General features: G+C 44.9%; 1 protein-coding gene across 3 annotated transcripts in view; it reads left to right on the forward strand.

The window, feature by feature from the left end:
* The window catches only part of WDFY3 (WD repeat and FYVE domain containing 3), a 1,200,521-nt gene that overhangs the window by 397,874 nt on the left and 777,240 nt on the right, over positions 1-25,407 (forward strand). For all 3 annotated transcript variants that reach the window (XM_069236246.1, XM_069236255.1, XM_069236264.1), the window contains exon 12: positions 24,973-25,074. In XM_069236246.1, coding sequence (XP_069092347.1) covers positions 24,973-25,074 — 102 coding nt within the window. The remainder of the gene's footprint in view (positions 1-24,972; positions 25,075-25,407) is intronic.

Below are 25,407 nucleotides of genomic sequence, written 5' to 3' on the forward strand. Positions count from 1 at the left end.
TGAGGGGTAGAGTTCTTTCTCGTTGGAATGCTGCATATACTCTATGGGTTTGGTCTAATATTATTCCTCTGTCTTCTGCTAGGGTGAGTATTGCCTTGAACTGTTTCTGAACATGTGATACGTTTGTGTCTGACACTGATATTGCGATTCCTCTGATCCCTAGGTTTTTGCATCTTGTATGATTCTCACAGTTTTTTTATGCAAGTTCAGAGCAAATGATTAGAATAATGTCAGGAAATTCACTGGAGATTTGTAATGTGAGGCAGTCAGCATATTTTGCCTTTAGGACAGGCAATTCAGGCTGGAGTTCTTAATATATTTGTTATTTTCCCGGGTCAGCTCATTGTGCGGGAGTGTGTGCTACACCCTGAGCTGCAGTGCCTAATTTGTGCTTATTGTTTCCGGTGCGGAGCACCAGCATTTATTTTTGAGGGCCGACGCTTACATTTCTGCTTCAAGCATTTATTGCTAGCAAAAGACAGAGGAAGAGAAAAACTAAAAAGCGTCACAATGGGAGAAAGCAGAAAGCTGCAAGAGTGAGCTGAGGGGGCAGGGAGGGGCTGTAAATGGATTAAAGAGGCCCAACATGGCTTCAGGGTTCAGTGCTTGCACATTTAATTGCATCAGCCCCATGTTTAATAGGAGGGTTTTGGGCACCAGCACTTTTTTATTTACAAATAATTTCTACTCAAATGAGCCCATTTTGCAACATTATGTTATTAAAAGACTGGGGGAAAAAATCATAACGCTCTAATCTATATCTCGTAGTTTGCATTCAGCTCTTTGATGACAGTTAATTACTCACTGTTCTATCTTATATTTTAACTTCTAAACTGGAAGGTACAAAAGGATCTGTCTGGCAAAAGCAATAACTCACTGACCAATTCACATTATATGCATTTTGTGATCTGCATGTAAACGTTCTTTGCGGCTGGCCTGTTAACCCTCTGAGCTAGCTATACCTTATGCTAAATCAGAACTTCCAGTTGATCTGATCTCTCTCTAGGAAGAACATTAATCACTGGAGTTATGTTGAGATTTGTATTGTTGCTTGAAAACGTCTGGAGGCAAGGAGCACGGCAGCATATGCTTTCAACCTGCCCTACCCTCCACTCCCCTCCCCTAAATCAGCACCCGGTGCGGTGACATCGGTCGCACCACCCTAGAGCCGGCCCTGGCCACGCCTCCCGGCACCAGCCACCTCTTGGAGGTCGGCGCTGCGGGCATGGCCACGGGCCTCTTTTATTGCCTAGACCCAGCTCAGATCTCTTTCAGGCTCCATGGCTCCCCCACCTGGTCTTATAGAGCACCTCATCTCCAGTTGTAGTCGGACACATCACAGACCAACTAGGTCTACAATGCGAATTCAGATAGTTGATTAATCACTCTGGTGGGCTCTCTGAGGAGCCACAGGCAGGCGGTCCCATCTTGGCTTGGGCATCCTTGCACGTCTCTGCAAACAAACCGTTTTGCGTTAACATATGTCAAACATGGTGCAGTGTACGTTGAGATAGAAGAATGGAACATATCAAGAAATGTTTTGTGTTTTGTTTTCTGCTGGGTTTGTTATGGAGATAATCATTTTATGGACTCCTTATCGCAGCAGGAGATATAAAATCTGCTTGGCACACTAATTCTTCATATACTATTAGCTTTTATTGAGAGTGCATTGATTTGACTCGAACAGTAAGTTCCTTGCTGCTGATGCAAGCACAGCAGGACTCCCTTGGTAGTTAATGTACGGGTTGTCTGTGCCACCCAAGGGAAATATAAATTCCTTGAACAGGACACATGCTTGAAAGCTCTTAGTTGTGCACTCTGTAATGAGAAGTGTTACTGCACGATAGCAGTTGTCACCACTGAGGACCTTATTTCCCTTCTTTGATTGTATTGGTTTTATCAAATGTTAAACACTTTTCTGTTCATTCATATACTGGTATACTGCTTTGGCAAAACATGTATAATACACTATTTGGTATGATTACAAATTGAAAATGGCATCACAAACAAAATGCTGTGGCAAACCTCTGAGGAATTTCTGATCTTAACTGTTTACCCAGTGTGGCATGTAACTTATTTGAATACTTCCAGATTTAAAAACATTAACACATTTCACGATGAAAGGTGTTTTGGGTACATTGACTTCTCAGTGAGTTCTCATGCTGCTTAACACAGTTTTGCTGTGCAAAATAGTGCTGCGCACACATTGATTTGTTTTTGTTGGAGAACAAGCAGGGTCCTGGGTTTTAAATGTGGCAGCTCGACCATGACTCTCAAATGTTTAATAATGGGATTTTATTGCGGCAGATGCAGAATCAATAATGGAAAGATGGTGTGTGGTTTTCCTCTCTGTAGTTTTGGGTACTCAGCATGGCCAGATGGTATGAACTAAAATCAGTTGGGTCGCTCCATAATGAGACACACTTTACATGACTACCCTTGATAGTGCCAGTTATCTGACTTATTTGTCTTCTCTTCTCGGTTTCAAAACCTACAACTTAAGTCTCCCTTACATGGGAAAGAGTGGTCCTTATGAGATCCGCCATCTCCAGTATCTGGATCCTCAAAAATTAGGCAATGCCCCATGCATTTTTCAGATATGCCATATTGATGCTGTTAGTTTTGTGAGTGGGATCTTAAGAATGCCTGTAAAAACTACATTTCCCAACAATATTACATTACAGTCTCAATGCCAATCACAACATACACCGCCAATAACCACGGCGATCCTTATAACTCTCTCTCTTTTTGCTGCTGCTGTACACAGATAAGTACTGTTCCGACTTTCTTTTCACTCATTATTGTTGACTTAGCCTTCGCGCTGCTTCGGCACTCTTTGCTGCTATTGTTCTTTGTCTGCGGGGTGTCGGAACGCCCTGACCTTGCGGACCGTTTGATATTTGACTTCGCCGACCTGAGTGACAGCGGCAACCAGCGGACACGCTGCTTCACTCCGGCAGTGGTGTTCAGGCCGTCTACTTTGTTTGGCACCGGCCAGTGTGCAGGAAGGCGCAGGGGAACAGATCGAAGTGAGGATGGTAATCCTCTTTTTGGCTCGCTACCCACACGCGCACCTCGCACTGTGGTTCTGTTATTAGATTTGAATTCTGGTCAGAGCAGGGGCGTAGGAGACACTAAATTTCTGGGGGGGACAGGGACAACCTTGAGGTGGGCCCCCTGCACAAAGTTTGCACCCAGAAGGGTTGCCGTGGTGGGGGGAGATGGGGAAGACGGTCGCTTCCAGTCGAGTCCTGTGTGGCCTGCAATTCCCTGTCTTCTGGGCCCTTTGCTGCCTGTTAGGCAGCGACAGGCTCTGTGATGCTGTTCGCCTGTGTGAAGTCCTAAGAGGCCTGTACTGCCTGCTGGGCGCAGTGCTTCCTGTCGATTCCTGTGCTGCCTGCCAGGCACTGTGCTGCCTGTTGGGAGCTTTCTTACTAGTCAGGCTGTATAAGTCTCTGGGTCTCCGCCTGCCTATGAAGGCCAGTAAGGCCTATGATTGCTGCTAGGTCCTTGTCTGACTGTCAAGTGGCAGTCTCTGTGCTGCCGCGTTCCTGTGAACTGCTGTGCTGTCTGATAGGGCCATCCTTAGTGCTGGTGGCGCCCTGTGCGACATTGTTTGTTGGTGCCCCCCAGTGACCACCTCTGCCACGGATTCCCTCACTACTATCCATCACCACTCTCTCTCAGATGCATTTCATTCGTTTTATAGCACCACTCATACCGGGAAATATCCCTTACAACGCAATCAATGCAATGCAATGCATTGACCATGCTGCCATTACCACAAATATGGGTCTAGCACACATGCCTTTACCACACATATCTTTACCACACATATGCGTGGTTACAGCATAGATAGCGGTCTAGCTGTCCGGGTGGAACAGGAAGAAGCAGAGGAGAGAGAGGTAAGTAGGGCTGTGGCCGGGTTTAGAGTGGGAGGTTGGGGTAATTTTTAGGTCAGGGTAGGGTCGGGGTAGTTTTTAGGACAGGGTGGGGTAGGTTTTAGGGGTCAGGAGGAGTGCATGGAGTTCAAGTAGTTTTAGGACAGTGTGGGGTAGGTTTTAGGGTACAGGGTGGGGGTCATGTAGTATTTAGGACAGAGCGGGGTAGGTTTTAGGGTTCAGGGTGGGGGCAGGGGCATCAAGGTAGTTTTTAGAGCAGTTCAGGGTAGGTTTTAGGGTTCAGAGTGGGGGTCGGGGTAGTTTTTAGGACAGGGCAGGGTTACTTTTAGGGCTCAGGGCAGGGGGGTTTAGGGCTCAGGGCAGGGGCAGTTTTAAGTGCTTGGATGGGTGGAGTATGGTATCAGGTGTAAGGGGGCAGGGTAGGGAGAATTTACCACGCATGTTCCTTTACCAAACATGCTTTTACAATGAAATTCGTTGTAAAGGCATGCGTAGTAAAGAGACGGTCATTGTTGAGACCGCGATGTTAAGGCATGCACGATATACGCATGTGTTGTTCTATCATTCATCCCTCATACCAGTCTAGGGTGTCAAAGCACTTTACATCACACAGACATTACGCAGAGACAATCATCATATATGTGTAAATCAGTGTATATGAAATGTTACATAAGACAGAGGACTACAAGGTGTAGGTGTCACAGGTCATCCATACTGGTAGCAGGTATAGTTTCAGAGTGCTTTATCTGGAGAAGCGCAAACTCAGAATTTAAAACATAACACCATGGTTGGGGGCTCTCTTTAATAATAAGAACTGCACTCAAATCAACTTGTTTTGCAACATTAAGTTAATCAAAAAGTGGGGGCAAATCATGACGCTCTAATCTATACCTTGATGTTTGCATGCAGCTCTTTGATGAGTTCATTGCTCACTGTTCTATATTCAGTTTTCATTTATAAATTGCAGGGGACAAAAAAGGAGCTCTCTGATGTAGGAAGCTGGCCTTGTGTGTGGTGAGTACCTATGGTATTATCACCTTATACCAGGTCCAGGTATCACCTTATTAGTGAAGTGTAGGCAGTGTCTAGAAGCCAGGCTCTCTAGAGTTAGCTGTGGATGAGCAGCCAAGACTTATCTAGGACACATGCAAAGATCATGCAATACCACTGTAGTCACACAGCACTTATACACATGAAAGAAACACGTGTTACGAAAATAAAGGTTCCTTATTACAGTAACACAAACACTAAAACACTAGATAGGCAATACTCCAATAGGATGTAAGTAACACACTATTATATGTACAGCAGCAATCACAAATTGGCATAAAAAGCAATAGAAAACAGTGAAAAGCAATAGGCAATACTGAAGGCCTAGAGGGGACCAGACCATATACTAAGAAAGTGAAATGCGAAAGCCGGGTCCCCACCCAAGGAAGTGGAATTGGTAGAGGGGAGCTGGAGGAACTAGGAAACCCCAAAGGTAAGTACCAGAGTGCCCCCCAGCGACCAGGAGAAAAGAGGTAAGTTACAGTTTTTTCCCTGACCCACCAAAAGGACTTCCGAGAAGGATATTGCAAAACGCAGACAAGACTGCAAGAAACTAGAGGTGGATCCTGGAAGAGTAAGACCTGGAAAAGAAGGGCACCAAGTCCAGTTTACGTAGGATGGTCCGGTCGTGGCAGGAGCCACAACCCACCCATCTGTGGATGCAGGAGTTGGTCGACGGGGAGACAAAGATGGTCAGCAATGCAGCACTGGAGCAGATGAAGAGTTCCTAGGTGATGCAGTCGACGTCCCACGCCAGATGAAGAATTGCAGTCAGTCTGTGGTGTGGAAAACCCACCAACAAGCCTTGGCAAAAGCAAATGTCGCAGTAGGAGAAAAGTGGAGCTACCGGGTACCAGCAAGGTCCAGGGGGACTCAACCCATGGAGGGGAGTCTCAGGTGACCATCAGCAAGGCAGAGAGTCTGGAGGAGGAGAGGCAGCCCCCACAGAAGACCTACAGGCAAGGAGCCCAGGAGCTGTAGAGAGGCCCACAGCACACCTGAAGAGAGATCCCACTTCACAGGCGAAGCACATTGAGGGCTGTGCTTCACGGAGAAGAGTGCCGAGGGTAGCTGCAAGAGATGCGGTGCATGGGGGTACTGTCCTGCATGGGAAGGCAAGGACCTACCTACTCCAAAGTTGGGCAGCTGGTAGAGAGGACCAAGGAGACCACTCCAGACTACCACCCCTGATGCAGGATCCACGCAGCTCAGGAGGAGAGGAGAGGAGAGGAGATCCACTCAGCCGGTTGTTGTTGCAGTTGGTGCCTGCGGATGCAGATAAGTGACTCCTTCACTTCAAGGAATTTTCCTTCTTTCTTCTCATGCAGACTGAAGACTTGCTGCCCTCAGAGGAAGCACAGCTGGGCAAATGTTGCAGTTGCTGGAAGGAGTCGGAGAAACAATGTTGCGTGGCAAAGTCGTCGCTGGAGCTGCAGATTGTAGGTTCCTGTGAAGTCCAGTTGCGGTTCCAGTGGCCAGAAGTCAAAGTAAACGTTGCAGAGGAGTCCTGCTGGAATCTTGCACGTCAAATCTGAGGACCCACCCAAGAGGGAAACCCAAAATAGCCCAGAAAGGGGGATTGGTCACCTAGCCGGGTGACCACCTAGGAGGGGGCTGTGTATGTCACCTCCCTGACCTGGCCACTCAGATTCTCACAGAGGCCTCTGCCAACCTTAGATTCAAGATGGAAGAATCAAGTGGCCACCTGGAGGAGCTCTGGGCACCACCCCTGGGGTGGTGATGGACAGGGGAGTGGTTACGCCATTTCCATTGTCCAGTTTCACGCCAGAGTAGGGGCTGAGGTCCCTGAACTGGTACAGACTGGTTTATGCAAGGAGGGCACCAAATGTGCCCTTCAGAGCATACTAGTAGCTTGGCGAGGCTACCCCTCCCAAGCCTTGTAATGGAGAGGGTGTTGCCTCTCTCTTCCAAAGGAAATCCTTTGTTCTGCCTTCCTGGGCATGAGCTGCTCAAGCAGCAGAAGGAGGGCAGAAATCTGTCTGAGGGGTGGCAGCAGCGTGAGCTGTTCGGAAGACCCCATAAAGCTGGTAGGAGCAATGCTGGGGATCCTCTAAGGAGCCCCCAAAGTGCATGGAATCATACAATCAATACTGACAATAGTATTGGGGTATGATTCTGACATGTTTGTTACCAAACATGCCCAGGTTCGGAGTTACCATTATGTAGCTGGACATAGGTAGTGACCTATGTCCAGTACAAGCGTAAAATGGCGTCCCCGCACTCACGAGGTCCAGGAAAATGGAGCTGGAGTTCGTGGGGGCACCTCTGCTCCTGCAGAGGTGCCCTCACACACAGGTACTTGCACCCTACCCTCTGGGCTAGGAGGGCCTACCATAGGGGTGACTTACAGTGACCTGGTGCAGTGGCCTGAAGTGAAAGGGTGCAAGCACCTTTTCACGCAGGCTGCAATGGCAGGCCTGCAGACACAGTTTACATGGGCTCCTATGGGTGGCATAATACATAATAAATGCTGCAGCCCATGGGAACCCCTGATCCCCCAATGCCCTGGGTACCTGGGTACCATATACTAGGGACTTATAAGGGGCACCAGTATGCCAAGTGGGGTGTGTGTGTGGTCCAAGCAACCAAATTTAATGGGAGAGAGCACTGGGGTCCTGGTTAGCAGGATCCCAGTGAACACAGTCAAAACATACTGACAACAGGCAAAAAGTGGGGTAACCATGCCAAAAAGAGGGTACTTTTCTGCATCTGACAAAAGCAGAAACCCACTGACCTATTCACATTATATACACTTTGTGATCTGCATGTAGACGGCCTTTGTAGCAGGCATAGTAACCTTGTACGTTATGATGAGTCAAAACTTCCACTAGACAAAACTTCAGTCTCTCTCCAGAATGACCATTAATCACCGGAATTATCTTAAGATTTTTATTGTTGCCTGAAAACTGTTGGTGGCAAGGAACATCCAGCAGGTGCTTTTAAAGTCACAATACAGTATACTTGCAAACATAGCACCCCATCCTAAGTCAGCACCCAGTGCGGCAGCACCGGTTGCATCGCCCTAGCTGCCTTACCTAGCCCTGTCCATCTCTTAGGCCATCTGGTTCTTCCTGGGACCCATGCTGTGTGCTGGTCTCTCCGCTGTCTATCCAGCAGTGTCAGGCTCTGTTCCACCATAGCCTGTGAAGTCCTGTAAAGCCTGTGAGCTGCCACAGTGCTGGCTTCGCATCCACATGCCATTGGCAGGAAATGAGATTTACAGACAGCCCTTGCCCTTCAGAGCGGGCTTTCACAAATACCAGGAAGGCTGAGGGAGAGACAGGGGACAGAAATGTTGGGGGGGGGCAGGATGTCAACTTAGGGGACAATAATTAGCACTGGGGCAGGCAAGCTGGAGACAGAGGAGAGAAGAGAGTGAGAGAGAGGCGATAGAAAGGGGGTCCCTAACAAACACTGGCGCACAGGGTGCCACTAGCGCACTAAAGCCTGCCCTGCTCATATCTCACAGTAACTCAACAATACTGTTTTTAGAAAGGGAGATACTCTGCAACACAGCACTGTATTTAAAAAGAAAGGGAGTTACTTAGCAATAGTTTATTTAATTACCCAAACCTCCTTACCTTCTCAAATCTTGCTGCTGTCTTCAGGGATCGATCTTCAAGGGACAGGAAGGGTTGGGCTCAGGAGGGACTGGATGCATACAGCAATCAACAAAGGGCCTCTCCTCTCCCTTTGTTCTCAGAAGTGCAGACTGCAGGCAGCTGTGGCGGCAAGGTGAGAAAGAATCCCTTTTGTGCTGCAGCACAACAAAAGGGCAGAGGGCGAGTGTCCTGGAGCCAGGTCACAGGTCAAGTGCAGGGCCATGTAGGCAGCGCTTTCATGCGCTAATGGCCCTGCGAATTACAGGAGAAAGGAAAATTCTTCTGTCCCCTCGTCCCCCCACCCTTGTCCCCCGTGTCCCCCCCACTCCAAAATCTGGGGGGGACATATCCCCCGCGTCCCCCACACTTCCTACGCCCATGGGTCAGAGCGCCTACGCTACGAGACTCAGCAAGACAGAGTCGGCTCCCGCATGCTGTAAGCGGTTGAGCAGAGCGGTCCCCTCACGCCCGTTCGCCAGGGCAGTTACGAGGCCACTACAGGCACTTTGTTCCTGAGGCAGAATTGATTAAAATACAAGCTAAAAGGAGTTAGAAGCAGAAGCTTCTTTTCCTACAACAAGTGCCTCTCTAATATGGCCTACCTTCTCTCTGGGGTCCGAGTACACCCATTCGCATTTACGGAAGGCCCTAGACAAGGAGGTGAGAAATCGACTTCGGTCAGAATACCCATGACCTGATATCCCTGGCAAGGTGGCCATGACACCCGATTTAGACTCTAACCTGGCTACTTTTATAAAACACTCTACCAAAGATCCCAAGAAGGACATCTACAGATTTTGGATGTCCTGTCAGGACAAAGTCCCCGATCTTGCAGGCCCTATATGCAATATTTTAGATCTGGCAGTGCATGCAGAAGAATCAGGTGCCCCCATACATCCAGACACCCTTTCCGGTTGGGCCCAACGCACTGTATGCCTGCTTGGGAATGCAAACTGCGCCATATTTATGGAGCGGAGAAGGTCCATCTTATTGAGGATAGACCCTAAATTGGCAGATCTCGCCAACGCGGAGCCAAGCATGCTAGCCAGTGGTCTCCTTTTTGGGGACAGGTTTGTCAAGGACATGGGCAAGTTTGTCCACACGTTTACGGCCTTCTACAAAGCACCAACCTCCATGAGCAAGGTATTCCAGAACCTCCTTTTTGCGAGGGCTGGCAGAAATTGAGGGAGTCTGTCCAGCCGCTCTTCCGCTCGCAGCTGTCAACAAGGGTACGTCCCCACAGGCAGAGGATATCAGTCCCAACCCAGGGACACCTTCTACCCCGCCAGGACATGGGCAGGCTGTGCCCGCGGTAACAGGGGCAGCTACCAGAGTAACTACAACTCTACTCCTGGTTTGCAAGGTAAGTCTGATCTCACCCTTCACAGTACAATTGGGGGGCAGAACCAGATTTTTTTCTACACAAGTGGGCACTATTGACATCATACCCATGGGTTCTAGAGAGAAGCAGCAGGCTTTCATTTAGAATTTTTCGGGGATCCCCAGCAGCCGTCTCTACCACAACCAATCCATTTTTCCCAGATCAGTAGTTTATCTGACAAGAATACACCAGTTATTGCTCAAAGACGCAGTCGTCCTAGTTCAACCAGATCCGTCGGGGTTTTGCCCAACATCTTTACGGTAAACAAAAGAGACGGGTGGGTCTCGTCTGGTAATACATTTGAAGGAGTTCAACAACTGGATCCTCTATCGACACTTCAAGATGGAAGGGATCCATCTGCTCAGGGACATTCTCAGGGAGGGCGACTGGATGGTTCGTCTGGACCTCAAGGATGCCTATCTCACAATTCCGATTTTTTCCTCCCCAGAGGAAATTCCTTCAATTCTGTTGGGAAGGGCAGTGTTTCCACTTTAAGGTGCTCCCTTTTGGTCTTTTTTTCCGCTCCTTGGTGCGTCCAGTGGCGAAGCACCTTCGGTCCAAGGGAGTTCGAATGATTCTCTATTTGGACGACATGTTGCTCATGGCTCAGGATGCCCAGACTCTAATACTTAATTTGGACTGGACAGTTGGTCTTCTCCAGGATCTACGTTTCCTGATCAATTCCAAGAAATCGTCTCTAACGCCATCTTGTCAAATAGAATTCCTGGGGTTCCAGATCGACTCTGCTTCCTCTCTTCTCTCACTTCCAATGAGGAAGTTGCACTCAATCCAGAAGGAGATCAAATCCACCCTCCTCAAGGACAAATTCCTTGCCAGGATAGTAGGTCTACTGGCCTCCTCTATACAGGCCATTTTCCCGGTGCCTCTTCATTACAGTGCACTTCAACGTTTAAAGATCCATCATCTTCAGAAGGGTCTATCGGACTCAGACCTCATCGATCTCACCCCAGAGACTTACAGCGAGCTCCAATGGTGGCTGGACCACATGTCGGAGCCATCTTCGGCTCTCGACCAAACGTCATTCCTGAATGGGACTCCAGCAGGTGAGGCTGGGGTGCGAGATGCAATTCCCTTTCCACATGAGGCCGCTGGTCGAGAGGAGAGTCTCTTCTTCACATAAATTGTTTGGAGTTGTTAGCAGGCTCCTTTGCCATAAAAACATTGGCTCCGCACTCAAATTGTTGCGTTCTGCTGTGCATGTACTGCGTTTCCACGGTCCATTACGTCAACAAGCTGGGCGGCCCGAGATCGCAAGTGCTAGCGGAGATAGCGAAAGCCCTGTGGCATTATTGCCTTCAGAATTAGATTTCGTTGACGGCGGAGTACCTTCTGTGCCAGCTCAACACAATAGCGGACTGGAACTCCAGGGACCTTAGCGGGTGGAAACTCCACCATTCGGTGTTCCAAGCCCTTCAATTGAGATGGGGTCAATGTCAAATAGACTTATTTGCATCTCGGCTCTCTCACCAACTCCCTCGGTTCTTCTCCTGGAGACCGGACGCCATGGCTCTAGCCAGGGATGCTTTCCTCCAGCTGTGGCAGGGCTCCCTTATATATGCTTTCCCTCCCTTCATAATGATTTAGACGGTCGCCACCCAAACTCTACACCAGAGGGCTGAGTTGATATAGATTACTCCTTGTTGGAGGGCTCAACCCTGGTTCCTCATGCTTTTGAAAATGTCCAGGGACCTTCCGGTTCTGATTCCCTCATTTCCTGAATTATTGTTGGACCCAGCAGCGAAGTCTCATCCTCTTCTCAGTCAGGACAGACTGCAACTCATGGCATGGTGCATTTCTGGCAACGTTGGCACCTACCAGAACTTTTGAACCAGTCTACCGCTTTCATTGCTGCTTCATGGTCGGACTCCACTCACAAACGCTACGCATCCGCTTGGCATAGATGGCTGGGTTGGTGCGACACACGAAGTCTGGATCCCGTGGGGGCTCCCATTACTGCTATAGTCAATTTCCTAGCAGAAATGGCTTCTGACGGTCTTAGCTATTTCTCAGTTAATAATTATCGGTCAGCCATTTCGGCAGGCTACACATTTTTAGACGGGAAACCATTGGGAGAATATCCTTCGGTAAGTAGGGCAATGAAAGGTATCTGTTTGGCTAATCCTCCCGATCCAAAATATACAGTATTGTGGAATGTTAACATTATCCTAGCTTTCTTAAGACGCTGGCCTTGCAACGCCGATCTATCCAGAAAACAACTCTCCGCTAAGCTGATGATGCTTTTGTGTTTAGTATCATTTAGACGAGTATCGGATGTGAGAGCTCTAGACATTTCTGTATGCACTTTTGCGGTGTTACTTTGGCTATTTCCAGAAGGACAAAAACTTTTTCCTAGTTTTCCTGAGGACACTAAACTTTGTGTTGTAAACTGTTTAAAAGAATATGAGGATTGTACCAGGGAATTTCGACAATCTCCAGGAGGTCAACTGTTGATCGCTTTGCATAAACCTTTTCACCTAGTCTCCTTAGCTCGTTGGTTGAGATGGATTTAGTCTGAAGCAGGAGTTGACACCTCTAAGTTTGGTGCTCACTGGGTGCGAAGGGCAATGGCACCAAAATCCTTTTCCCCGGGATCCCAATTACAGGATATAATGAGAGCAGCTGACTGGTCATCTGATTCTTCATTCAAAAAATTTGATTACACATCGATTTCAGAGGTGGCTTCTATTGTGTTCCAGCAGCTTTAAAGAATTCCGAGCTGCATAACGTGGGTTTGGGGAGGACTCGGGGTGATCTACCCCTGGGAAAAATTTTGAAGAAAAAAAAAAGTGGGCAAACGGTGCATTTTGAAGCAAATCTGAGAAAGCAAGAAGGTTAATAAAGCAACTTTGAAACTGTAGTTGTGACATCCTTTAGAAAAATATTTGTGGTAGTGTGCTCCAAATGCACCACCACTTAGCTACATACTACACTCTATATCACTTCCATTGTGAATGGTTGTAGGCTGTTGCTTGTGTTTTTCACAATCCCTATGACTTCAGTCAGGCGCGCAACATTAATGATAACACCCCCTGCCCTATTTTGATAAGTGTTCCAGCACCACTGCAGCCTTTAGTCATGGCAAACCAAATCAATAGACCTTCACTCAATGTCTGCCCACGCACTTCCCCAGTCTGGAACTGGGCCCAAGGGTGCTGATGGTAAGTGGCACTTTGAGCAACCTCACCTCAAGCCAAGATTGAATGCTGATCATCTGCTCTTAACGGGAGATTTGCATTTTCACTGCACATTTGGAGGCATCTGATGCCAGAGGGCAGCCTGTAAAGGTGCTGCTTGCTTGCACACCTTCGTTCAAGGAAGGCCCTTCTGCAACATGAGACAGGAGAGTTTATTTATTTCATGTCTTTGTATGTTGGACTTCTATAAGCATTTTTATGCTAAAGCACTTTGCAACATTTAATGAGACAGTATAATATACAAATGGATATGAAGGAAATCAACAACAACATGAGATCTGAAAAGAAAAAAGTTGATGGTGAAAAGGAAGGATGGAAGTCTGCTAAGTCTGCTGGTAAATATTAAAGCCACCGCAGGCTGACTCATTAAGGTGGAACGATGATAACTGCTAGACAGTGTCACAACTGTAGTTATCTTTCTGTTGATTAATAGAGGCAGGTGAGGTTTGGTAGATACAAATATTTTGCAACATTAACAACAGTGTAGATGCCAAGCATAAGTGTGGAAAGTGGTTTAGACAGTAAACAAAGATTTCGGCCAGATATCTAGATAATAAACAGTAATTCCAAGTACTGGCAATGATCTAGGTAGTAAAAACGTGTTATGTCACTGGTCTAAATAGTAAAGACATTCTTACTGCGATTAATCTAGATAGTAAACTCATCACTACTGCCAGTAATCTAGTTAGTAAACACAGGACTACTGTCAGTGATGTAGATAGTTAACAAAAGTACATCCAGAGATTTAGATAGCAAACACAAAAGTACTGCTGCCAGTAATATAGATGGCGTAGGTGAAATAGTCTGACACTAACGGTACAGCAGCAAAGCAGCAAACATACAACCAGACAAATGAAACCGGAACATGAGCATCTTTTTAGCACGTGCAGAGATGCAGATTAAAGCTGATGGATGTGAGTAGCCACTGAAACTGTCTTCAAAGTACCAAGTGACAAAGAAAACTGGCCCTCGTGGCTGCAAGATACCGTCAGGCATCTGCAGCGATCCATTCTTTCAAAGCAGACACCCTGTTTGCTAGACAATCCACTTGCAGAAGATGCAGCAGATGGCCCCCAGCAGGAAAACACAGCACACATGCAGTTTACCTCTCTCGTCTAGTGAGGATGGAAGAGCCCGCACAGCAGAGCGTTAACCACCTAAGCTGTCCATTTCATTTGTTCTGTCTGTGCTAAATATAGTCAGGAGTCCAATAGACTATATAGACAGTTTAGAGAAAAGTGTAAAACACATCTGCCAAATGTCCAGGACTCATATATACATCGATCTTGTTGTCAAAACCATTGCTAGCCTAATCCTACACTCCTAACAATCTCATGCTTTCTTCAGTCACTAAAATGATGTAACTTGAGCGATTTTATTTCAGTTGTGGAAATAATTTGTACACAGCAAAACAACATCCGTTTATCTTAAGCAACATTTGATTGTAGGGGTGTTGGTGCTGGTTTTGAAGTAGGAAGAGATGCCCAGGAAAAGGGGGATGTGAGAATGGTGAAACTAAACAGACTGCCTTTCGTTCATTTAGGTGTTGCTTTAAAAGAAACACTTTTTTTCTGAAGCTGCTCAGCTTTTCTTCACGTCTTTTGGTCTGAATTTGATCTCGGGTAGCGAGTTCTAGAGAGTGGGCGCGGCACCCACAAACGGTTTATGTAGATTGGCAGTCAGTGCCCGGTCACATTTGATTTTTTTTACTTTAGCCAGAGCCTGTTTTGCTCCTTAACTCTTTCACCCCTGAGCAGACACCTAGGGACACGATGGCCCTTACTGTGTGACCGAGCGCCATTCACAGCAAAGACACTTTTCCCCATTTATTTCTCCTCGTTTGTTACAGTGCGCAGCGGTGTGTACACCATGACCTGCTGGTAATTGTTCTTCAAATCGCATCAATGCCCTATGGGTGGAGCAGCTCTACATAACAAGTAAAGTATGCGTTTCTATGATGAGGGAAGGGCTTAGCCTTCCCAGAGATCCTCCCTCGAACTGCTTGTGACATTATTTAGGAGCACCGCTCAATCTGGGATGTTATCTGTCCAAACCATCCATCCCACCATTGTCATTGTGTGGATGCGACCCGGGCTCATCATTACCCCATTTGTAGGCCATGGAGCTCCGCGGAGAGCCCTTAGTAGGGGTGCCTGGCCTGGCTTGATTGACAGCATATTTTCAGAAGTAATTCAATTGCCAATTTGAAAACTATCCTGTTTTCTTAGAAGACAGGCCGGCATGAGTCGTACGTGATTTAGTGATTTTCCGAGAATTTGTGAGCTGAGCTGCCTCTGGGCATGGCATGCATTGCTAATGGAAGTTGTTGTGACCATGCTTTGTTCGTCATTGTACAGGTGGGCCCTCCAGCCCTCCCCTGCCTCTCCTGGGCTAATCTACACACTGCTTCCTTGCTGTTTATGTTGGTAAACCGCATGGAAGCAGCACGAGGATTGGCTCGGTCAGGCGAACACTGCGCTCCTTGGGAGACTTGGGGGCGCCTAGCATTGCACTGGTACAAGAGGGTTTAAGTGCGCATGCCGGGCTGGTAGTGGTAAGGCATTCGTCCAAACTAACATGCACACTTCACTCCAAGGCCCATCTGAACCTCTCACTCATGCAGAAGGCAAACTCTGGGCAGGCGTGCTGAAATAAAAGCAGTTCACTGCGGCTGGGCTGAAAACTGATTGATTCAAAACACTTATGGGGTCCAACCCACTGGCAACAAAACAAATGGGGGCAATTCCCCTACACCCCAATAAAGAAACCACCCCTGCGCTCTGGACCAACGACAAAAACTATGAAAAGAGCACATCTTTTATTCATAGGTGCGGCACCAAAAGACTTTGCACATATAATGTACTTCAAGTCAACACCATTCTAACGAAGATGTTCCAGGGAGTAGCTAGCCACCTGGCGCCATTTCATCGGTATGAAGCACTATATAAATAGAACCGCAGCAAGATACAATTGAGAATATCGGCTTAGATGAGAAATCTTCTGGTGAGGTGAGTGTCTGATTTGAAATTTCTATTGCAGGTATCGAGGTGTTGGCAGTTTTGCTGCAGTGGTATTAGGTTTGGGGAGTAACCGTCCAATTTATTTCCTAAGAGTAACAGTCTGCCAGTGGAATTGTGGCTATTGTCACTGTTGTGTAAAATCCGAATAAGACTTTCTAGTGCTACCAAAAGCATTGTGACAAATAAACTCGTATCAATCCTACATCCCACATACCCCCTGTGCTCTTTAAAGAAACTAGCGTGAGGGGTTACAACCTATGTGTCGGGCTAAAGTATTGAAATATGCTTGACTCAGGACTAGAATATTAAAACAAACCTGAAAGTCCCTGCAATTTGTAAAATATCAAGTAAGGTAATAATACTTGAACCCACTCGTTTAATAATGTGGATTTCTCAAAGAACATTTAAGGTAGATATTTGTTCACTTTCATGTTGATACATACAGTACACCAAAAGAGACCTGTTCATTTTCTTAAAGTCACATAAAATCATTTGAATTTTCTGTTGATTCGATCAGATGTAATGTCTGCTTATTTCTGTTTTGGATGAAGCAGTTCTGAGTCTGCCCTCACACCCTAGGTTTCTCAAGTGGGCCTGTTGATCAACCTTTTCTTTTGATTTATCTATTTTTAATACAGTATCAAACTTTGCCTGCTCCTTCATCTGGATGTTAATTAAAAAAAAAAACCTTGCCTCCTCTTGAACACATTTTTTTATTTTGGATGTAAAACTTCCTAAGGATATTTTTTTGCAAGTGAAAATCTCAGCAGAAGCTTTGGCAGGAGATTTTGCTTCAAAAAATGTTTGTAATTTTTTGTTGTTGTAGAAATCTTTTCCCTCTAATGAAGGTGATTGAAATTTGTGAGCAGTGCAGATGTTCTGAGTGCCACCCCGCTTTGCCAGCTAGGTCTGTGGTTTATATGCGTGCTAGTTTGTATGTGCTACTTTGCCTATTGAGAGTGGAACACAGCAACCCAGTTCATTCATCATCCCTTTATGTTTATATAGTGTGAATGTTTCCCGTTTTGAGGAAAAATATTTTTGTCCCTCTACTCAGCAGTGTAGGTGATTCACCTGAATCCTGGATTTGATAGCAAAATTTATTACACTGTGAAAATCTTCATTTGGCCTAAGAATGCAGTTGATTTTTAAAGGGTCTTAAGATGGCACGCAGTTCTCATTTGTGAATAAAGGACAGACATTTATCAGAAATTGAAATGGAAGCTTCTTGAGTGCTTCCTGTTATGGTTAGTAGTGATACCTGGAAATTGGGCCTATCCTGTGTTACGTTTGATTACCCTGGTAACATTTCTGCTGTAGATCTGTAGCATGGAAAGGTCCTGGTCTCGAGCATGGCACTGATCCCCTAATAAAGGCATTGGGATTGTATACGGTCTCGCACTTTTTTTTGCAGTTAGATTTTTTTTTTTTAGTGCTTCATTTATTTCAGTACCTTTAAAAGGAGGTGACTGCATCTTCTGATAAGGTAGGTGCTAAATGCATGGTTGAATCCTGAGTGACCTGCTACTTATTGCTTAGTGTGTAATGACAACTGTCGGAATAGCCTGTCTGGATCCTGTGCATATCAATGCCTGGAATACCTGCTTGTGCTGGTTTTAGCAGATAGTTATGTTAAGGTGGGCCAATGTGTTTAAATTATTTACAACTCCCTTGATCCGCACACATACATTATTTGTCATATCATGTCAATTTAATCTCTTTCCTTTGAAATAGGAGTTAACTCGAAACTTCAGGCCCCATTTGGTTTGTGACCTTAAAGGCAAATGTATAAAGGTATCAAGGCCTTGGTAATAATTTGGCACAATTTAGTGTTACCTCATTATAAATACTGTTGGACAGGACCATGTACCACGGTGCAGCTTTGCTGTCAGCACAGAAAGGGACACTAAATTAGTCAATCAAATTAATTGAACAAGCATTAGATAATTTATTTAATGTCTTCCACTATTGATAGGGGCATCCATATATGGGTAATCTGGGATCAAGAGGCCATGGATTATACCCTTAAAACCACATTATTTACGATTTCTTTTTTGTTTCTGAGGCATTGACGGTTTAAAGTGCCTTTTTCAATTCTATATATCTGTAATAGGTTGTCTAACCACTTATACTGAGCTGGTATTTTACCTGTTATGACTCCCTGTTAAGCTAATGCATTTAGTACACCTCTGTAAACACACGATAAAACATATCTTACTAAACATTATCTAACATTATGGCTTAATTTGCTGAAGACCTATATCATCCAAGTTGGTAAACATTTGTGTCCTGTGCGCATCTAAAATAATTCCATTATCAATGCATTCCTCTTGCAAGGCTTTTCCCATCATCTTTAAAGCTGGTGCAATACTTTGCGTTCTGGTAAAACTTTAAAATGATAATCGTCTTAAAAAAACATTCTTAGTAAACTCCAGGAACCCATTATAAGCATTAACCTCCTGTGCAACCACCAGTCAGTATTCCAGTTGAAATGTAGCACTGACACTGGAACACTGCAGCTACTTCATGATGCTCAGGTGGTTCCATCTTTCTGTAATACATTTTTCTTTCTTTTGTTGTACTTATCAGTGGCTTTTGATACAGTCACTCGTGAAACTCTAACCTAGGTTTACCACATACAGTGATATAGTGTCACATCCATATTGAGAACTTACCAGTGGTTGCAAAGCCTTAGAGGAAGGAATTTTGATTACCACATAGTCAGACAGTATGGCGCAGGACGCTATGCTCAGCACATGGCAGAGTGTCTGCATAGCCTGGACTGCGCTGGTGCTTACTGGTGTGATCATTCTGAGGGGTACTCCGCAACTCTGAGGCAGTGCTAGATGGTAAGATCGGCATCCAGATAGTGGAGTTTTGCATGTGATAAAGGATGCTGGACATAGTCTGCTTTTTCCTGTACAATGACAACAGAATGAGTTGATGGAATGGGTGTTTTTCTGAGCCTTATTAATTGCCCTTTCCAAGATGCTGGTCTGATCAGAGTTCCCAATCCTAAAATGTAGTTTAGTATTTTCCTATGAAGTCTGTCCTGTATATATGAAAGAGAAATAAATTACAGAAGTATGCATCATAAGACATTTGTGTGAATCTTTTGTGGATTCACATACTGTGCATTACTCCGCCATCTAGTGGTTGGGTCCAGCATTCTCCACCATTTTGTAGTGCTTCTCTATTTTGTTTTTTGTTTGTTGATTGGCCTCATCGGTACCTCCATTTGGTGTCCCCTGTCACGTTGTCAAGCCTCCTCCAGAAACTAGCACTTTGGTAGCCATCTTCAGATTCTTTTTTTCAGACGTACGCCCTGGAAGCCTGCCGAAGGATCTCCAACACGGAGAAGAAGATTACAACAAAAACAATTGAGAAAATCGCTGAAAGGTTCACCGGATTTATTGACATCACTGACACAGAACTTTGAGAGAAAGATTAAGAGAATGCAAGTTCAAATTCATAAGAACTTTGGTGAATGCCCATTCAGGGGGCTTTCTGAAGGGCCTTGATGGAGAATACATCTTTCCAGTTTTGTAATAACTGCCATAACAAGTTCTCTCAAAAAGACAAACACCCAGTCTGCAACCTTTGTCTATCCTTCGAATACTGGATTGAATACTGCAACGACTGCTTGACATTCATGTTGAAAATGCTGAGTGTAAGGGAGAGACAGAAAAGGGCACATCACTGCATGCAGAGACAGCAGGTGACACTATCGAGTGACCTAGGTCTCCCCAGTAAAGAGGAAAATTATGTTGCAGAAGAAACAGGGAAGTGACAAGATAATCAACGTTGAGGAACAGGTGACAAAGAAAAAGAGACAAGGTAAGAGAAACATCGCTTTCGGAAAAAATTGTCCGTGCCAAAGAACTCTGACTCATGGACGTCAAAAGGGAGCCTACTCTTTGAAACACTTGCCGTTGGCAGGCACGCCCCTAGAGAAGGAGCCCCACGGACTCCAGTGGCAAAAAGACACTGGAAAAACACAGGGCATTTAAAAAAGACTGGCCAAAAGCATAACACCGAAGCTTGTCGACCAGTACGTTGTCAAAAGATTCTTTGACGTGCAAAAGGAAGACTGCCAGTCTTGACCCCAAGGAACGGGTCACCTAAATCAAAAGAAAGCAAAAAAGACTGGAGGCCGAAATGTTCACTCTTCCGCAAAAGAAAAAAAGGAGTTTGACTATAGTTTGAGAGGATTCAGGATCCCACCAAAAGCATGGATGCTGAAAGATCTCAGGGACAAAGTGGTCGAGGTATTGGAACCTGCCTTGCCCCCCCCCCTGCGGACACCCATGCTCATGACTAAGAATCTCAGGATTCAAACCAGAGGTGCAGGCCAGTATCTTCAATAGCCCGTTCAATGGGGAATAGTTTTTCTGGCAGCACAGTGGATGACAATCTGAACCAAATAAAGAAAGATAACAAGACTGTAAAGTCAATTGGAGCCCTGCTATTTTGTGGAGGAATACATAGATGAACACCACCAACACGCAGACCCTTGTGAAGGGGACGTTTTCAGAAAGGAACCCCACAGCAAGGTTTTCAGGGGGCCTGCCAGGCAGCTGTGTCCCAAAAAGGATGGCAATTCGAACAACAGGGCAGACAGCTTTTTTGTGGGAGAGGAAGGGGTCTGCCCCAGAAGGGAGTATCTACTGAGAAATTCATTCCGAGGAGGAAATAACATATCTCTTAAAAGAAGTGAAAGAATTGCTGGCAAAAAAAATAAATAGAAAAAGTTCATAAACAGGAAATCAGCAAAGGGAACCATTCAACTTATTTTCTTATTCCCAAAGTAGATGGCTCACTACGACCAGTTTTGTACCTAAGATTCTTAAACAGGTTCATAAAGACTCAAAAATTCAAAACAACAATTCTTTAAAAGGTCATCCCTCAAGTACAGGAGGTAGATTACATGGCAACTATAGACTTAAAAGATGCATAATCGCACATCCCAATGAATACACGACACAAAAGATTCCCACGCTTTGTGGTGTACAAGGTACAGTACCATTTCTCAGTGATGGCTTTCGGAATAAAATTCACACCAAGGGCGTTCACAAAGTGCCTAGCAGCAGCTCACCTCAGAAGCAGGGGTATACATGTCTACCCATACTTGGACGATTGGCCGGTAAGAGAAAACACTTTTGAAAAAAATGCAAAGAACACATTCAACACGTATTAAAGACACTATTCACTTCAGGATTCTCTATAAACACAGATATATCGTCCCCACAACTAGAGCAGGAAAATTTATTTCTGTGAGGAATAATAAATTCTGTTCAAGGGAAGGTGTTTCCCAACGAGAAGAGAACACAATCATTGATTGCAAAAACTCATCATTAGCAGAGGAGGCAAGCTTTGACAGTGAGGACGGTGGGGAAACTCCTGGGGAAAATGGCATCATGCATGCTCTTAAAACCATGTTCAAGACTTCGAGTGAGACCAATCCAGGAATGGCTGCAAGCTCAGCAGTCACAAGCAACAGGGAGTTGGGAGGATCTATTAGTTGCCATGCAAAGGATACAAGAGGGAGATAGTGTGGTTGAACATATTAAATATATTGCAAGGAATGAAATTTCAGCAGCCAATTCCTTCAATAACCGATGCCTCACATATGGGATGGGGAGCACACATGAGCTAACTCAATGTCAGAGGCGTTTGGAAGGTAAACGATGCAGTGCAACATATCAACATCCTAGAATTGAAAACAGTGTTCCTAGACCTAAAAGCCTTTCATAAGCAATTATCTGGTCAAAAGCAATGGTCGTTACAATGGAGCATCAATTGAGGGGAATTAAGAGATAGCGAGTGTAGCATGCTTAGTCACATTGTAAAGATGAGGACTGCAAGCACTTTATCTTGGATCAGTGCTGGTTCGTTCTTTAGTTTTCGGCATGCACTCGTACCCAAACTGAATTTCCTCCACTTAGGGTCCTTTGCACAATGTTTAGGGGATTTTGGAAAGGGTCCCACAGCATGGCCATCTGTATTTGACTTCCTCAGGGATCAAGAATGAACAAATATCTACATGCGTAGAGGTTTAGCTTACCAACCTCAGTTGCTTAGTTTAGACTCGTTGATTTAAGACGGCAGAAACTCTCAATGAAGATGTAGTGTGGAAGCTAACAGAGATGAAGGGGCAGTATTTTTCGTATTGTTAGTCTGTGTACTAGACTGTTTTATTGATGGCACGTGCTATTCGTTGGGCTGCCCTTGGGTCGTGATTGTGTAGTTTGTGTTCCCTTTTCTGGACTATCTGCAAACCAATTAGGGAGTTAACCCTTTTGTGTACATAGTTACATATAAATAAAGTTTGACTTTCATTCATTCTTTTGAAGGCAGGGTTTGAAGGTCTTTCTTTTTCTCATGCTGTCATCATAAATATAAAAGTGGACACTCCCGAGTTGTATTTTTGGATTTGGTCACTTATTTAAAAAGAGGAAAGCTAGGTTGTTCAAAAGTTACTCTCTTTCACCACATTTTTGGGGAAGGTAGGCCAGAGACTTAAAAAATGTTAAATTAGAGCTTTGTACGCTGGCATCACTCACACGTGTGTGTGTGTGTGTGTGTGTGGTATAATGGCTGGACCCTATCAACCTCACAGAAGTGTTTTTGCCACTTCTCTTCGTGTTTTGGCATATGGCTAATGAATCAGCAGAAGCTTTTTGAAAATGTAAAAGTTGGTAAGTAAGAATAATGCAGTCACCAGCAAAATTTATTTTGTGCTTTTCTTAATTCCATATTTTGTCATTCTAAACCTCAAGTGTACATTTCACAGGAACTGAGAAAGAGAGGAGCCGTTTCAAGCAGCTGAGGTCAGGTCAGGTCAGGTTGGGCAGAGCCTCCTGGCCAAACATTGTATTGCTTTCAGAAGCAACTGTGAGCATAATGCGAGTAGAATGTTTGTAGATTGACTTACTTAGATGTCCAACATTGATCCATGACAGGTACTTAGAAAATTATACTGATGCTGGCATCGTCCCGGTCAAATATGCTTTGACTCGGGATTGAGGTTTTGCCCTCCATAGAGGAAATCAATAGGTGATGCAGTCACTCATCTAGTGCAGGTGGCAGTGGTGGCCTTGAATAATGTTATTGCTTTAAAGGATGTGGAACTTCGGGCATTAGGACACAAAGCTACGGCTCTATCAACGTTAAAGTGCTGAACACCTCTCATATTCAAGTTGTTAGTGTCTCCTTAGCTGGTTAGGCATTTAGGGTGTAGAAAGCAAAAGCAGCCTAAGAGTATGATGTGGTCATTCAAATGTAATCATATAAACCCTTTGGTCAAACGTGGACAGAGTCTGCTGGGCCCCTTGTCCTGGTGTGATTCATGGAACAATTATTAGGTTCAAAGAGGTTTCAGCTTACTTATGCACCTGGTCGATGTAATAACCAATAAAAAAGAGAGAGGATCTCCAAGTCTCATAAGGCCCAAAAGCTTATCTGGCTAGAATCAGGTTCGAATGTTAAGAGATTATAGCTTTTCAGGTATTGTAGTGATGTTAGTTTGAGCTTCGAAAAGCACACTAGAGAAGTGTTTTGACAAATTGTGTTTTTTTTTTTTCGTAGGCATTTGTCAGTAGTAAAGTCATCACCTTTCTTGCCAGAGCCTACCACCACCTTACACATTTTCCCTTAAGGCTTACCCCAAAAGGTAGGGTATCCCATACTTACCTTGACTGTAGGGTCCACAGAACCTGATGGGGCAATCATAATGAACAGTAGGTGTAAGGAAAAAAAATACAAATTTATGGGCCCTTTTGCTTCCACGATCAATACACAACTGTTCATGTGACCTCTCAGCAGTGACATCCTCTTGGGCTTCCTCCATGATTGAGGCTTGCACCTGTATGTATGTGTTTGACACCGTTTAATCGTTTTTTTCCCAATGTTGGTAGTGAATAAACTAGCAATCCAGCATCTCTAATGTCTTTTATTTGTTTACATGGGCAAATTAACCATCTTGGCGTATATGTTGATTTTTCCAAACTTAAGACTCTAAAGGTGAGCTAGATCTGGTGCGAGTAAAGGTAGATCTCAACTGACTGAATCTAGCAATACCCTTCATTCTTGTATTCAAGCATTTTATCTATGTTTGAATTTTACTGAGTTTTAACAGCACGACTGTTAGACCGACCTGTTGCTAACAAAATGCATAGTGGATTTGGGTCCATCAATTTCAGCCATTTACTTATTTGATCAGGCATTGGCTTGAGACTTTGTCAGTCTTGTCTTGGCTTAACCCAATGGAGTATTCATCTCTCTATTCCTATTGGCTATTTGGCTGTGTCCTTCCAACTCAAATTGAGTGATTGCATTAAACTGCATCAAGGACTACTGTACAGATAGATTTGCCTCTCGGTCCCTTATGCTGGCTCTTTCCTGTGTCTCACTCTAATATTCAATTTATGTATATGTTAACATATTAAACCCAGATCTTTTTCGCTCTAACAGTACTTATTACTTTAAGTTAATAGGTTATTTATAGCTTGCACACAGATGTTGTTAAAGTCTGTCCCCATTTTTGCTCTTAATGTTTTTATTTTTTGAAGGAAGAAGGACAATATGTCCCTACAGTAAAATTATTTCCTACTGACACTCAAATGTTTATTGATTGACCTGCTGATGGACCCCAAATCTGGCAGGAATTGTGACAACCAAGAAGCAGATAATGTATAGGGCACTCAGTGGTTGACAGAGGCATCATGAGCAGCGGAGATCATGCTTATTCTACTACTAAAGACGTTATGTTTTTTGTTGCAGAGGATCTATCCAGCTGCGGCTCTGCAGAGGACCAGAAACGGCTTGCTTTGTTGGTGATGGAAACCTTGACTGTGCTCCTTCAGGGATCAAACACAAATGCAGGTACCTTTAGAGACAGTTGTGCTCTGCGGCAATTGGATTTTTTGTGGTTTCACCTGGCTGAAAGCCGTTGTTGTGGTTGCCGAATACTGCCTGATGAGAAAGTGTGAATTTTTATTTTGCCAAACCTCTTATCGCTTTTCAATGCATGTATATTTCTCTGTGTTTTTCAGTCACTTAACCCATATTCCCATCACGTCTCTTAAATCTCTTCCCATTCACACAGTTTCCTGTAAAAAGGCAGAAACTGTTGCATAATGATCCACAGTGATAGGAATATCATACAAGAGGCATTTCACAACATCGAAGGTAGCGGGACAAACAAGGGCAGAGGCT

The sequence above is a fragment of the Pleurodeles waltl genome, chromosome 1_2 (assembly GCF_031143425.1).
Source record: "Pleurodeles waltl isolate 20211129_DDA chromosome 1_2, aPleWal1.hap1.20221129, whole genome shotgun sequence".
Taxonomy (NCBI): Eukaryota; Metazoa; Chordata; class Amphibia; order Caudata; family Salamandridae; genus Pleurodeles; species Pleurodeles waltl.